The 14290-nt window shown below is 47.9% G+C and overlaps 1 protein-coding gene across 1 annotated transcript; it reads left to right on the top strand.

The window, feature by feature from the left end:
- The first annotated feature begins 5045 nt into the window (after positions 1 to 5045).
- On the top strand, positions 5046 to 13980 carry LOC143642422 (keratin, type II cytoskeletal 3-like). Its single transcript, XM_077110779.1, has 9 exons — positions 5046 to 5767; positions 6837 to 7057; positions 8357 to 8417; positions 9049 to 9144; positions 9586 to 9750; positions 10190 to 10315; positions 10917 to 11137; positions 12523 to 12557; positions 12972 to 13980. The coding sequence occupies exons 1-9, from the start codon at positions 5129 to 5131 to the stop codon at positions 13451 to 13453; spliced, it is 2046 nt and encodes a 681-aa protein (XP_076966894.1). The 5' UTR covers positions 5046 to 5128; the 3' UTR covers positions 13454 to 13980.
- Positions 13981 to 14290: the final 310 nt, after the last annotated feature.

Genomic DNA, 14290 nt, shown 5'->3' with positions numbered 1-14290 from the left:
TTTTCCACTCATCTGTGGAGGCCTGATCTTTACCAAAGTAACATTGATAAAGATTTGAAAGAGGAAACTGTTTTTGCTAAAATATAGTCCTCTCAATTCCGAGAAGTATGCAGCAGTGCAATAATGCTGGGTAGATGGATTGCATTATTGATAAGCTCCTGTACTGGGAACTTGGCTTGGCCCTAGGCAGGGAAGAATGGCTTTAAAGTAATTCCCAAGGCAGATGCTATGATTCCTTGCAACATTAGTGAAAATTATCATAAGCTTCACTGCTGCATTGACCATAAACCAAGCTACTCCTTCGAACTCCCTCCTTCAGCTTCCAAACTCATACCCCCAGCAGGGCTTTGGACATTGGCAAGTCCCATGTGCTGGGCACCTGCGTTATGCTAAGACCCTACTAACATGAAATTCTCCAGTCCTCACTGCAGTCCTATGAAGGATCTAGGGCCACCCCCAACTTGCAGACAGAAAATTGAGACCTAAAGGATAAAGGGACATGCCCAAAGATTTGCAACTGAAGAACTGGAATTTGAACACAGGCCTTTCTAACTCCAAGGCATCTGTGCTTTCCACTTCTCCTGGTGGCAAGGGAAGCTAGGGAGAAAGTGCTGTCATTTGAGTTCCAGAACCTCCAGCATGCCAATGAAAAGGATGAGGTACTTATCCCATGGCACTTCCTGAGGGTAGTGTCTTCTTCTATTAGCAGTACATTGATGGCTTTCAGAAAGACCCACCCAGTTCCATGACTGGTGAGAAATATACTTTGACAGTAGTGTCAGTCCTCAAGGGGTCTCTCTTTTCCAGGGGTCTAGTGCTCTTCTCCGATCCCAGGCCTCAGTCTAATCCCAACTTCCTGTTGTCTCAGAGCAAGAGCTTTCTCTCCAGCATTCAGGGAGGTTGTCTTGACTTTGACCTTATGCTCTAACCCCCTGACTGGTCTACCTTCACATTGTCATCCATCTTGATGGTCAAGTGGCCTAGGGTTACCCCAAGCATATTAGACAGAATGTTAATAGGGGTTAAGACAAAAGGTTCTGTTGTTAAGTATGCCTGGGCAGCTTTGTTTAAATAAAGGAAAAGGATTCTTTTCTGCAGGACTTCTCAGAACATTTAATTTGAGAACGAACTTTACTAAAACCCTGAGAGAGAGACGGAATTTGCATTTCCCAAATTTATGTGGCCACAGAACCTTTTCATCAAGGCCATGCTGCAGGATAGACTACTGCTCTAGATAAGCCCTGGGAGAGACCCAAGTACCAAACAAGGACTTAGTCATAAATTAATAAATTAGTAGTGATTAAAAAATCAAGAATGTTTTAGTCAAGTCTAGAGATAAGACCAAAATTAGAATAAATTATGATTATTACCAGCTAAGACTTAGTAACAAAAAGTTTTAATTTTGCTTAGGTGTTTCTTTGTTCACCTTTAGCTATAAAGGGAGCTTGGATTAAATGGCAATGTATTTTACTGTTAATTTTTAAATAAAATTATTTCATAATGAGATGTTTTTATTTTAATATGGTAAAAAGGAGGAGAGAGTGCTAATCCTCAGTCTAGGGGCAACACACTCAGAATGATTGTTCATTTTTCTTGTTTTGAGAATTAATGAACAATTATCTTGAAACTTGAATTTGCAAATCTCTAAGTATAAAGGAGCAGCAAGTATCATCTCAGCAGCTCCTGGGTGGAGAGGGTTGTCTGCTCACTTCGACCTGGGGGTGATTTCTGTCTAAAATGAGTCATTCCTCACAATTATGTTAGAAGCAACTCTTAAGAGTTCTCATTGTAATTTGAACACCGGAGCAAAATTTGGTTAGAGGTGACAATTTCCCCTATATTAAAGGTCGGGAAATGAGGATCCAGAGGGCTCAACCCCCTGGCACTCTTTATCTAGAAGCTTCCAGCAAGGGAGAGATTAGAACTAAGACTGCTGGTGGCAGGCAACCACTTACTACGTCACCAGTCTTAAAAGATTCTGCAACGAATAAAAGCAATATTACCGAGGATGGCAATTCTGGATCTTTGTAGCAGCTTCAGTCAACTGCTGAGAAAACAACTTTGACCTGCTAAATAAGTGCTGCTTTGGCAGGATTGGGAGACATGGATTAGTGGAGCCCAACCCAAGCCCATGATGTGTGCTGTGCCCATTCCGTCTCTCCATCACTCTCCCCCAGCTCTGCCAGGGTGCCGGAGATGAGCCATATTTAGAGGCAGTCACCTGCTGCCTCAGAGCTGGAGCCAAGGGAGGGGAAGGAAATTGGAGACACTGATGTCTGCCCTGGTTTGCTCTGGGCTCTCACCTGGGGCTTCTGGTGAGCCTGGCTCAGCTTTCTTTCCAGGGAGGACATTTGATTTTCTGCCTTTAAAGGAATTACAAAGAATATGAGCAAAGTCTCGCCAGGAGGGATTGGCATCCAGTTGATGGGTGGAGTTAATGTTTCATAGAAGAATCCAATGCAGGGGTCCCTTCATGGACTACCTATGGATGGGTAATGATTTATAAGCCCCAAACATTTATCTATTTATTTATTTTTACATGGGCAGGTACCGGGAATCGAACTTGGGTCTCCGGCATTGCAGGCAAGAACTCTGCCTGCTGAGCCACAGTGACCCGCCCCCCAAACATTTATTGCTGGACACTATGTATTTAAATCTCAAAAGCAATCTTGTAGGGTAGAGTAGAATCCTCATTTTATAAATAAGGAAAGAGAGGCTCAAAGAAGTCAAGTGTCCTGTCTATGGTCACCACATAGTGACAGGTAGATTTGGGATTTGAACCCAGGTCCTCTGAATTCCATGAAGACAGGTTTTCTGTTCGATCACTGCTACTTTACCTTTGTGTGGCATTTCATATATATTACATCCTGCAAAGTTCAGCACAAACGCTAAGGCAGGAAGGAATCTGACAGATAGAAATACAGACTTAGGTATTAAATCATGACCCCCCCCAAGGGTCATCCAACTCTACGTCTCTCTCACTCTCTATATTAGCTCAGGCTGGCCTTACTCTGCACTCACCTTAGTGTCTTCTTCCTACCATTTCCTGATGAGTTTCCCAGAGGTACAAATCATCCCGAGAAAAGTCAAGATTCCCTTCCCCCAGGTCCCGTAATAGAATACCGCAGTAGTAGCTAAAGGTACAGCACTTACTATATGCCAAGCACTGTTCTAAGCATTTATTGCAGGCTCACACAACCCCACAGAGTGCCCACTACTATTATCCTCACTCTACAGTTGAGGAAACAGAGCCACATAAAAGTTAGGTAACTAGCCAAGGCCAAACAGCTATGAGCGGTGGAGCTGGGCTTATCACCCAGGCAGACTGGCTCCAACCTGCAGAGTTGAAAATTGAGAATGAGTTCCAGAGCACTTGCAACTGCTAGCTTTGAGGTTCTCTAGGGTCATTCAGACCAGTCCTCTGCCCCAGTCTGGTTTGTTTGGAAACCCTCCCAGTGAGATGGCGTGCCCGCTGTCTATTGGACTGGTGTCCTGGAGATGACATATCTTTGATTTCTCCAGGAGTCTAGAATCAATCCCTCCTAGCTTGTGAAATCCCGTGTGTGGAAACCAACCTGAGAACTTGTGTCTGCTGTGTGTATGGGGTGTGGCATGGGGGCTGGGGATGGTTGAGCTCTCGGGGTCAGAGCAGTAACTTATCTGTGTCCTTGCTCTGCCATCAAAGGTCCTCCATCCTTCACACTCTAGGCCCAGATGGAGCACTCCTGGCCAGGACCAGGGCTTCCCAGACTCCCAGAATGATAAGGATTACATAAGACAGGGGTAGAGGTGCTTGTTAAAAACACGGACACTCACGCCCTTCCCCTGGAGTTTTTTATTCTTTAGAACCGGGGTGGGACTTGGGGCTGATAATGTATATTCTCAGAGACCACTTATCAGTGGTACTTGTGGTATGCTTATATTAGAAGCTGGAAATTCAGGATGAGCAGAACTCAGCCCCTTTTCTTGAGGAGCTCAGAGTCTAGAGGAGGTGCTGACAGATAAACAGTAAGTACAGCACTATATGTCAGCGCTATGATGGGAAAAGTGTGGGTGTGGTGTAAAAACGGGGAAGGGTATCTAATCCAAACAGGTGGTGGTAGGAGGAGGAGATCCTAAAGGCACTAGGTCTGAGTTGGGAACTAGATGCAGCACACACCCCATCCTAAGGCAAACAGGGTCCAAGAGTTGACTCCACAGCCCACTGCTGTCTGTCTCTTCCTGCTTCTGGATTTTCAACACCATCTGTTCTCAGTGCAGCATGGCGGGTGGAGGGGCTTGATCTAAGATCCCACCCCAGCACATGTCCCCTCTCCCCTTGGACTCCCCAAGACTCGCACTTGTTTGCTCCATATCTTGGCCCTCCCCCTTTCCCATGGACCAGCTATTTTGTCTTCACTTTAGTTCCTTTCCCAAAAGCAGCTTTTCCCAGCTCGAATTACCGGCCTGCTTAGATGGATGCCTTTGGGAGGAGCTGAGGTGGTGGCAAAGTGGGCCCTCTGAGGTCACTACATACCTCTCCAGTCCTTCTTCTGCCTCACTGCATTCCAGGCTCTTCTTTTGATATGTCTCTGAAGCAGTGACCATAAGTGACATGTCGTTGAGAGATAATGCCAATGGTGGGAGAACAGTGTGAACCCCCTGTCTGAGTCTGTGGGCACACTGGCACTGCAGGGAGTGTTCCAGCCCACCTGGAAGAGGTTTTCCAATCTTCACACCCTGTGTCATGGGGCTTAATGGCTTCTAATCCCCTCGTGTTCAAACCCAATCCATCCTGCTGTTTACCAGGCACTACTTGGGTTCCCTCAGTCTGTCGAGTAAATCACATGAAAGAAGGGAGGAGAGCTCAGTCTTTTGTCAACTGAGGCAAGTTTGGGTGATTAAGTTAAGAAAGCAAAGCCATTTTGGTCCAGAGGATTATCTTAGAGGTGTGTTGGGAATTTAGAAGTAACTATTGCCTGGAAGGCAAACCAAACCCAAGATGACTCTCAGCTAATTGCTTGAGTCTCCTTCCACCAAGCCAAACTCCTTGGTATATAAAGATCGATCTCCTCCGTCATCTCTATCCTCTGCCTTCATCCCTCTCAGCTCTTGCTAAGTGAACTCTTGCTCTTCAAGCTCCCTCACCATGAACAGACAATCCTGCAAGAAGTCCTTCAGTGGAGGGAGCCAGGGCTTCTCTGGCCGCTCTGCTGTGACCTCCAGCAGCAGCAGGATGAGCTGTGTGGCCCGCTCTCGGGGAGCCAGCGGAGGGGCCTGTGGGTCCCGGAGTGGAGGTGGTGGCTTTGGCAGCCAGAGCCTCTACAACTTGGGTGGTTACAAGAGCATCTCCATGAGTGTGGCAGGTGGTAGCTCCAGGGCTGGTGGCTTTGGTGGAGGACGTAGCAGCTGTGGCAGTGGCTTTGGGGGTGGCTATGGAGGTGGCTTTGGTGGTGGCAGAGGAGTAGGAGGTGGCTTTGGAGGAGCTGGTGGCTTTGGAGGAGCTGGTGGCTTTGGAGGAGCCGGTGGCTTTGGAGGAGCTGGTGGCTTCGGTGGTGCTGGTGGCTTCGGTGGTCCTGGTGGTTTTGGTGGTCCTGGTGGCTTTGGTGGTCCTGGTGGCTTCGGTGGTCCTGGTGGCTTTCCAGGTGGAATCCAGGAAGTGACTGTCAACCAGAGCCTCCTGCAGCCCCTCAATGTGGAGATCGACCCCCAGATTGGGCAAGTAAAGGCCCAGGAGCGGGAGCAGATCAAGACCCTGAACAACAAGTTTGCCTCCTTCATCGACAAGGTGAGGGCAAAACCAAGAGTTGTCATGGAGGGTTTGGACTGCCCAGGCAGTTGGTGTTGGAAGATGCCAGTGGGATCTGCCAGGCTTGGAGGCAGGGGTGTCTGGCTTTTATCTTGATTCTGCTGGGACAGTGAGGATGTGTTTCTTCTTCTTTGAGCCCTGTTTATCCTGTTGGGAAATGGGGAACAGATTTCTACTCCATATTTGTTTGTAGAAATAGGACCAGTACAAATGATATATGGGTCCAAATGGACACAGCTGCTTTGAAGATTGGGGCTTTAGCTGTGAAATTATTACAATTAACTTACAATTACGCTTGAAGCAATCGCTCAGTAATGCAAACTTGGATCAGCACGAATCATGGGAATGCCTCTCACTGATAAGTATTGGCAGCTGATTTATCTCATGTGCTGCACCTGATATTAAATTGAGCTTCCATGCTGGGGAGAGAAGGATTGTTCTGGGTGGGGGAATAAGCGTAGGATTTGAAGTTAAAGTTGGGTTAGCTGCAAGTTGAATTACCAAAAGTCAGTCTTCATATATGAAACCACTACGAAAAAATCAGACCCCTTTGACTATTTTCATTGCCTGTAGGAAGGTGGAAAAGCTTACATTTAAAAAAAATAAGTGAAATAACTTTATTTATGCTAACTTCTTTTAATCAGATTCTGAAGGTTCAAAATAGACTAAGACAGAACTGGGTCTGACCCTGAGCTTTGTCACTTGACAGCCATGTGAATTTGGGCAATTTACTTCAACTCTTTGAGCCTTAGTTTTCTGGTCTATAAAATGGGCACAACAGCTCCTCCTTTAGAGGTGGCTGTCAGATTAAATGAGCTAGAATATGTGAAAATAGCAGGTATAGAGTAAGCACTCAATGAATTCTAGTTCTCTCCTTTCTAAATCTTCATCCTTTCCAAATTCCAAAAAAAATAAAAAACAAAAAAAACAGGCTATTGCAAAATTGAAGGGCTGGTTTCATTTGCCATGGTTCAGAGCACTTTGGGAGGGGTGGTTCCACCTGCCCAGCTCTAGAGGCTGACTCCCTTTCTTGTCTCCTCTGGCACAGGTGCGGTTTTTGGAGCAGCAGAACAAGGTCTTGGAAACCAAGTGGGACCTGCTCCAGCAGCAGTCCACGGGCTCTGGCTCTGGCTCCAATAACCTGGAGCCCCTGTTTGAATCCTACATCAGCTTCCTGCGCAGGCAGTTGGATTCCCTTCTGGGGGAAAGGGGAAACCTGAATAATGAGCTGAAGACCATGGGAGACCTGGTAGAAGACTTCAAAAAGAAGTGAGGGCTCCAAATGGGGAGGTTCCCCTCCTGGAGGGTTGGCATGAGGGCATGGCTTCAATTTGGGCTTTTAACTATTCCTGCAGTCAAAACTCTTGGTTGAATTTATTGAGTGAAGTATGACTGAGCAAAAGGGGGTGAGAGGGTGGGGACTGGGACTCCTAGGTGGCTGGTTATTATACCTTTTTCAGGCCGTGGCCCCCTCCTACACCTGCCCACACTGACAAAAGAGTCCTCCCAGAGATTAAAGCCCTTCAGGGTGGGGGGTCCTCTCCTCTTTATTGTACTAGGAATCACCTTGTAAGCTTATAAAAATGCATATTCCTGTGACCCAGTCCTAGATATTCTGAATCAGTAGGTGCAGGGCAGGTCCCATCAGTCTCCATTATTGAACCCTGCTCCAGAGGATTTTAGGCAGATGATTTGGGGCTTCAATTTGTAAAGTCCTCTTTCAATGTGTCCCCTTTTATACAACCTCAGCTGGCCTCCTGCATGTGCAGAATTGTCGTTCACACTTTCTGAGGTTGGCAAGGGGCAAACTGGGTCTTGGTGGGGAGAAGCTCCAGGCATCCCCAGGGGTCAGGACCCAAGGTGATGGGGAGAAAACTGCTCTGGGGAGGTGCAAATTCAATTGCACAAACCCTGGTGGGCACCCGCTCCATGGCATGTTTCTTGCTGGCAACTCAGATTCCCATTTCCCAGAAACAGTGTTTCTCCTCCTCTGATCGTTCCAATTCTTCCATTTTTTATGAATTTCAAGCTCTTGGTGGGAGATTTTAGTTAGTAACAAACAGGAATCTTACAGTCTTGATGCTTTCAGAATATATGAGTTCATTCTTATCCCAAATTCCTAAAGCAGCAACTCTCATGAAGGAAAAGAGACACAGAAAAAAGACAGGCAGAAATACTAGGTATGAGCAAATCTCTCCTAGGGTCCCATGTTCCCTCTTTATGCTCTGTGATGTCAAAGAGCACAGGTTAGAAGGTGGGCTTCTTGAGGTCTCCCCCCACCCCTGTTTGTACCTCTGCCTGCCACCCAGACTTGGGGCGAGGAGAGCAAGGCAGTGCCCTGAGCCCTGAAAGATCCCTGGGCAGAGCAGGTGCCTAACATGCAGGATCTGGAGCAAAATGAAAATGTAGGGCTTTTGTTAAAAACTTATTTAGGATTTCATTAAACTGAGGGTGAGGAACTGCTGAACACCTGTGAAGTGGGCCTATCTTTGGGACAGGAGATTCTACCCAAGTGCTTTCCTTCACTTCTGACATGTCACTGATGGACATGTCATCTTTCTCTTCCAGGTATGAAGATGAGATTAACAAACGCACTGCGGCAGAGAATGAGTTTGTGGGGCTCAAGAAGGTAAGTGAGCTCCCTTCCTGGGATCTACCGCCATGGAGAAGAAAAAGTGTGTGGGGGGAGTGTTTGCTGAAGGAATCTGCTCTGAGTAAATTGCTGGTGGGGAAGCCATCTTAAAATGTTACCGTGGCTAATGAGATGATGTGTGATGTGAACTAATAAAGATGGATGTATGCATAGTACTGAAAAAAAAAAAAAAAAGAAAAAAAAGTCCTGGTTTTCAGTCTGGAAGTTATCTGTAATAACAAGCAACAACTACTCAGAGCTTACTTAAACCATCCATTGTAAAGATTTCTATTAGAGAGTTGGGTTTTTGGTATTCTATGACCAGAGTCACATTTTCGGGAAATGTGATTTTTTCTGCCCTAGAAATAGGCACTTACTTTGTGCCTGGCTAATATGGTTTGCATTTTGTTAAAGCATTGGGGTTAGATTGGTCAAAGTGGTTAAAAGGCAGAAGGCCATTTTGATTTTCTTTCTTTTAGAAGAAAGGGGAGGAGAGAAGTCACACTTAGGAGGCAGATACAGGCGTGGGGTGCTAGGTGATGGCAGAGAGGAGAGGTCAGGGTTTAACAAAGACATGTTGAGGGGACAAGGGGAAAGCGTCATTGCTTTGTCTGACCTCCCCCTCCAGGATGTGGATGCTGCTTACATGAACAAGGTGGAATTGCAGGCCCGTGTGGACAGCCTGACAGATGAAATCAACTTCCTGAGGAACCTCTATGATATGGTGATTCTTTTGTTGGCCAAGTTCTAGGGCCTGCATCTTTCCAAGAATAACTTTAGGGGACGGTCAAGTAGCAGGATGCCCACCCATCGAACAATAGGACTCAGGACTCAGCCATGCCCCAGCCAGGAAATGCTGACTCAGCTCCACCAGCCTGTGCAGATCTGGCCCATGATCCTCTAGGGGCAGTCCAAAGGAAACCCGTGGAGTAGGATCCAGAAGCTGACACTTTCAGGCTGATAATCTGATTATGTATTTCCTTTCGCTTAGTTGTCAGGCTTCCCTTAGGCTGTACCCAGACATGAAATGCAAGCTTATTTTTCTGACTGTCCCACTTCTGGCCCCGTCCTTGGGTGTCTCTGTTGGTAGATGTTGGACATTTTTACTATCCTCCTTCCCTGGCATGAGGGACATGGTGAGAGTTAACATCCATGTTCCCTGCAGGAGATGTCCCAGATGCACACTCAGTTCAGCGACACGTCCGTGGTCCTCTCCATGGACAACAACCGCTGCCTGGACCTGGACAGCATCATTGCTGAGGTCAAGGCCCAGTATGAGGAGATTGCTCAGAGGAGCAAGGCTGAGGCTGAAGCCCTGTACCAGACCAAGGTGGGTGCTGGACACCACTCAGAGGATCTATGGAGGGTCCTGGGGTGGCTGTGCCTGCTGGGTGGGAAGGTGCCCATGGTCTGTGGGTAGACCTCTCTTCGTTCTATACTCCTAAGCCATCCCTCTCATGGTCCATTGTTCAGTTGCAGAAAGTCCTGCTTGCCTCCTGGGGCGAGCTGTTTCTACTGTCCCCTAACAGATCACATGGGGTGGACTCGAGCTAGGCTGAATCATGTCACCAAGCTTGCTCAGGAATTGCAGGGTGGGAGAATGTTCTACTATTACAACCCAGGTTTTCCCTTCCCTGCTGCATTATGGGCGTCCTTGCCAGAACACAAGTCAATGTCAGTTTAACAAAGGGTTGGTGCGTGAAGTTGGGGCTCTAGAAGCAAGTCAGGTAGAGTTGTGGTGAAATCCCATGTGCCCCTCTGCTCTCTAGCTGGGAGAGCTGCAGACCACGGCTGGCAGGCACGGCGACGACCTGAAGAGCACCAAGAGCGAGATCATGGAGCTCAACAGAATGATCCAGAGGCTGCGGGCAGAGATCGAGAACGTCAAGAAGCAGGTGGGTCTGGGCCTAATGGAGAGGTCCTAGTGGTCTTCTGGACCCTGGAAGAAGGAGAAGCATTAGCTGTGCTCCTCTGCCCCAGGCTTTCTCTATTCTTTCATGGTGTCATATGTAGAGCAGAGTCCCTGGGAACCTCCATTCTCCCAGATGTGGAGGCTGGGCTTTCTGCAGTCACCCTAAGGAGAGCTGGTTGCCCATTCTGGTTTGCCCAGCGAATCCTGCAGCTACAGTGGTGGCCTTAAATACTCAGCTCTCACACTATTCACAAAGCATCCTGATGGCTTATTTGTATCATTGGAATGAAGCAATTAGGTAAAGGAGTTTTTAACCATTTTGCAAAAACAGACCAATATACCTTTATCGGCATAGGAAAGCAAATCAGTCTTCCTTTCCTTGATGAGACGAACTAACTTCAATGGGCCAAGGGTGAATGAGCCAATTGCAAAATTGACTCCTGTATTCTGACCATGCTCTATTGGGACTTCTAAGGAAGAGGAGGGAGGAGTGCTGGATGGGAAAGAGATCTCCTGTTAGGAGAGAGCAGGTGCTTGCTTAGTGGTTACCATGCTAATCAGGTCTCTATTTCCCCCTGCTCCAGAATGCCAACCTGCAGACAGCCATTGCGGAAGCCGAGCAGCGTGGAGAGATGGCCGTCAAGGATGCCCAGACCAAGCTGCAGGAGCTGGAGGCTGCCCTGCAGAAGGCCAAGGACGACCTAGCCCGGCTGCTGCGGGACTACCAGGACCTGATGAACGTGAAGCTGGCCCTGGATGTGGAGATCGCCACCTACCGCAAGCTGCTGGAGGGCGAGGAGTGCAGGTGAGGGGCAATGGGCTCAGCATTCTCCAGATATGATTTTAGAGTAATTTTTGATAATGATAAGCAAGAGAACAAGGAGAGAACAACTCAGACAAAGGGCAGGGAGTCTCCTGAAAACAGAGCTAAGGATTCAAGCCCCACTATTTTTTGCCAACTAGATCATCCACTTCACATCTTTATCATTGACATAATATTGAATTACATGCTTCTATGACATGCTAGGAAAGTGTTTTGGGTCTATGACAAAAGTTATAAATCTTGCTGTCCACTGGAACTTTCTGAGACAATGAAAATGTTCTGTATCTGTGCCATCCAATATGGTAGCTGTTTGCCAAACTTTGGAATTTGAGATGGGTCAGTGTGTGGGAAGAACTGAGTTTTAAATTTAATTTCATTTAACTTAAATAGTTTCATGTGGCTAGTGGCTACCATATTGGAGAGCTCAGTACAGAATCCTGCCCCCCTACCCCCCGAGGATGAATTCATCTGGGGAGGTGGCTGATACCAACACATTCTTGAAAGATAACACAATATCAAGCAGCAGGTAAAAACTTAGTGTCGAATGCCAAAGAAGTGTCAAGAATTGGAAGATCTTTCAACACATTCCGGGTTCGCAGCCTTTAGCCTCAGGGTAGAGGAAACAGAACCCAAGCATGAGAAGAAAATTTAAGTGATTTTAGTATGTTTCTTTGGAAAGAGGAGGCTAAGTGAACTGAGAGACGTGATGAGGAGGGAGTGCTCAATGCCGGGGCACTTACACTGGTGAGGTGCACAGACACATTCCACCCACACTGGGATGTATGAACTCGTCTGTTCCATACACAAGAACAAGGCACAGGAAGCTGGGAAGCCTGTGCAGGACGTTTTCAAAATCATGTGTTGAATGTCAGCCCCTTTCATGTTATTCCCACCTGTAACAACCCCTATCACCACCAGCCTGGGAGGGCTCGTTGGGTGGGGTTTCCTCTTTCTGGAAGAGGAAGGTTGGGAACAAAAAAATCCAGGGCTGAGTAGAGAAGGAGGGTCAGGGCATTCTAAGGGGCAAAGCTCATCTCAGCATGGGATGAGAGGTGAGGATGGGCTCTCAAGTAGGGGTTGGTAGATGGAGTGGCTTGCCCAGAGTGGAAGGTCTTCAGAGCTAACGGAAAGAGGGTAGGAAGATAGAGAGATGGAGTGTGCTTGGTAAGGGCTGGAAATCTTAACCGCTGCAGTAGCCCCCTTTCCTGGGGAGATCTGGCCATGGAAACAGACTTGGAATTGCCTTTCTTTCTCCAGGAGCTTGACCCCTACTAGGGCAAATGGGAAGATTGCTCCCAAAGTTATGTTCCCTCAGCTGTTTGGCTATTGACTCATTGCAGAAATAATTCACCTCTCTTTCTTTTTAGGATGTCTGGAGAGTGTCAGAGTGCTGTAAGCATTTGTAAGTAGTCCATTCAAAAACCTTCTTCCTGGGTTGAAGGTTTTCTGACCTTCTGGCAGGAGGGCCTGACCCATCCACAGGAGGTCAGGTCAGCAGATAGTGCCTAGGTTCTCAGGCCATGGCCACACTCCCTGACCCTAGCATAAACTGGCAACCTCTATGCCCAAAGCTAAAACCCCGCTGGTCTTGAGAGTTCCTAGTTTGAAAAGAACCAGAAATTTCTGTGGATGCTTCTGGCTTTTCTTTTCGGGAAAAGACCCCAGAGGGCCAGGCTCATTCTCAATGTTTCCAAACTGAGGTCTTAGATAAGTTGGGCATCTTTCTTTAAGTTATGCAATCAGGGTAGAGTCGGGATGGGGATCGAGGTCTCCAGCTTCCTCGACCTTAGCCTGAACTGAGTGCCTGTCTCTGCAGCGGTGGTCAGCAATGTCACCAGCACAAGCAGCAGCTCTGGTGGCAGCCGTGGAGGCTTTGGAGGAGTTGGTGGCAGCAGCAGCGGTGGTTACAGAGGCGGCAGCAGCAGCAGCAGCAGCAGCAGAGGCTACGGAGGGGTCAGTGGCAGCAGCAGCGGGGGCCGGGGCAGCAGTGGAGGTTACCAGAGTGGCAGCAGTGGAGGCTACCAGAGTGGCAGCAGTGGAGGTTACCAGAGTGGCAAGGCTACCACTGGCAGCAGTGGAGGTTACCAGAGTGGCAGCAGTGGAGGCTACCAGAGTGGCAGCAGTGGGAGCAGTAGGCTTGGCAGTGGAGGCAGCAGTTCCGTGAGCCAGAGTGGAATTGGTTCCAGCTCTGGTGGCATCCAGACTTCTGGAGGAGGTGGCTACAAGTCTGCAAGTGGAGGCAGCACCAGCATTCGCTTCTCCCAGACCACCAGCTCAAGCCAGCAATGCTCCAAGTGATCCTTCAGGCAAAATCTACAGCCCACTTATTCCCCGCTCCATATTTCTCACTTTCTGCCCGGCATCTGCAAACACATGCGACTCAACCTCTCTTTTCCTCAATTGCTCCAGAGAAGGGGCTGAACTCCTGGATCCTCTATCTCCAAGACCTTCCTGAGCCAGGGAGATCCAGCTGCTAGTCTGGGATGATGATGCCCCTGGATGAGCCCTGACCTTGAACAACATCACCAGAGCCCAAGCCAGTCTCAATCTTCCCAGTCTGGCCTGTCCTCACCCTGGACCATCTTCCTCTCTCACCGGGAGGTGATGTTCTAAAGCCGGCATGCCCCAGCTCTGCCTGAGGATTGCAATGCTGTGGGGTCAGGGCTGGAAGGTGGTATTGTCAAAATCTGACTGCTGGTTTTCAAGGTACCCTCCCTGCATCATATCCTGACTTACTTCTGTCCCCTGAATTCCTTGAGCTGTGGTTCCTCTTTGGTGATGAGCATGCTGCACTTTCTTTTCTCAATAAATTGCACCATATTTCACATCCTGGTGTTTGGTTTTCATTCAAGAAGTCAGCAGAATAAACCAAGGCCCAAGAATGAGGGAAATGAGGTAGAGTGGTGGGCTTCAATAATCAGTGTAAAGGATGCTGAATAGTCTTGGCTTCTCCTTTATCCATTTTATTGGGTTCTTGTGATAGATCTGTCCAAGTTAGAATTTATGTGGGGACCGTCGCTACTCCCAAGGAAGTATCTCATTCACATTCCTGCCTCTGGGCAGGCATCAAAGGGCCAGTCCTGGAAGAAGGTTCTACAATTCATCAAGAGAATAGATTCCACTGGGACTGGGACT

The sequence above is a fragment of the Tamandua tetradactyla genome, chromosome 7 (genome assembly GCF_023851605.1).
Source record: "Tamandua tetradactyla isolate mTamTet1 chromosome 7, mTamTet1.pri, whole genome shotgun sequence".
Classification (NCBI taxonomy): Eukaryota; Metazoa; Chordata; class Mammalia; order Pilosa; family Myrmecophagidae; genus Tamandua; species Tamandua tetradactyla.
The sequence above is the reverse complement of the archived record's forward strand: the minus strand, read 5'-3'. Positions and strand labels throughout refer to the sequence as shown.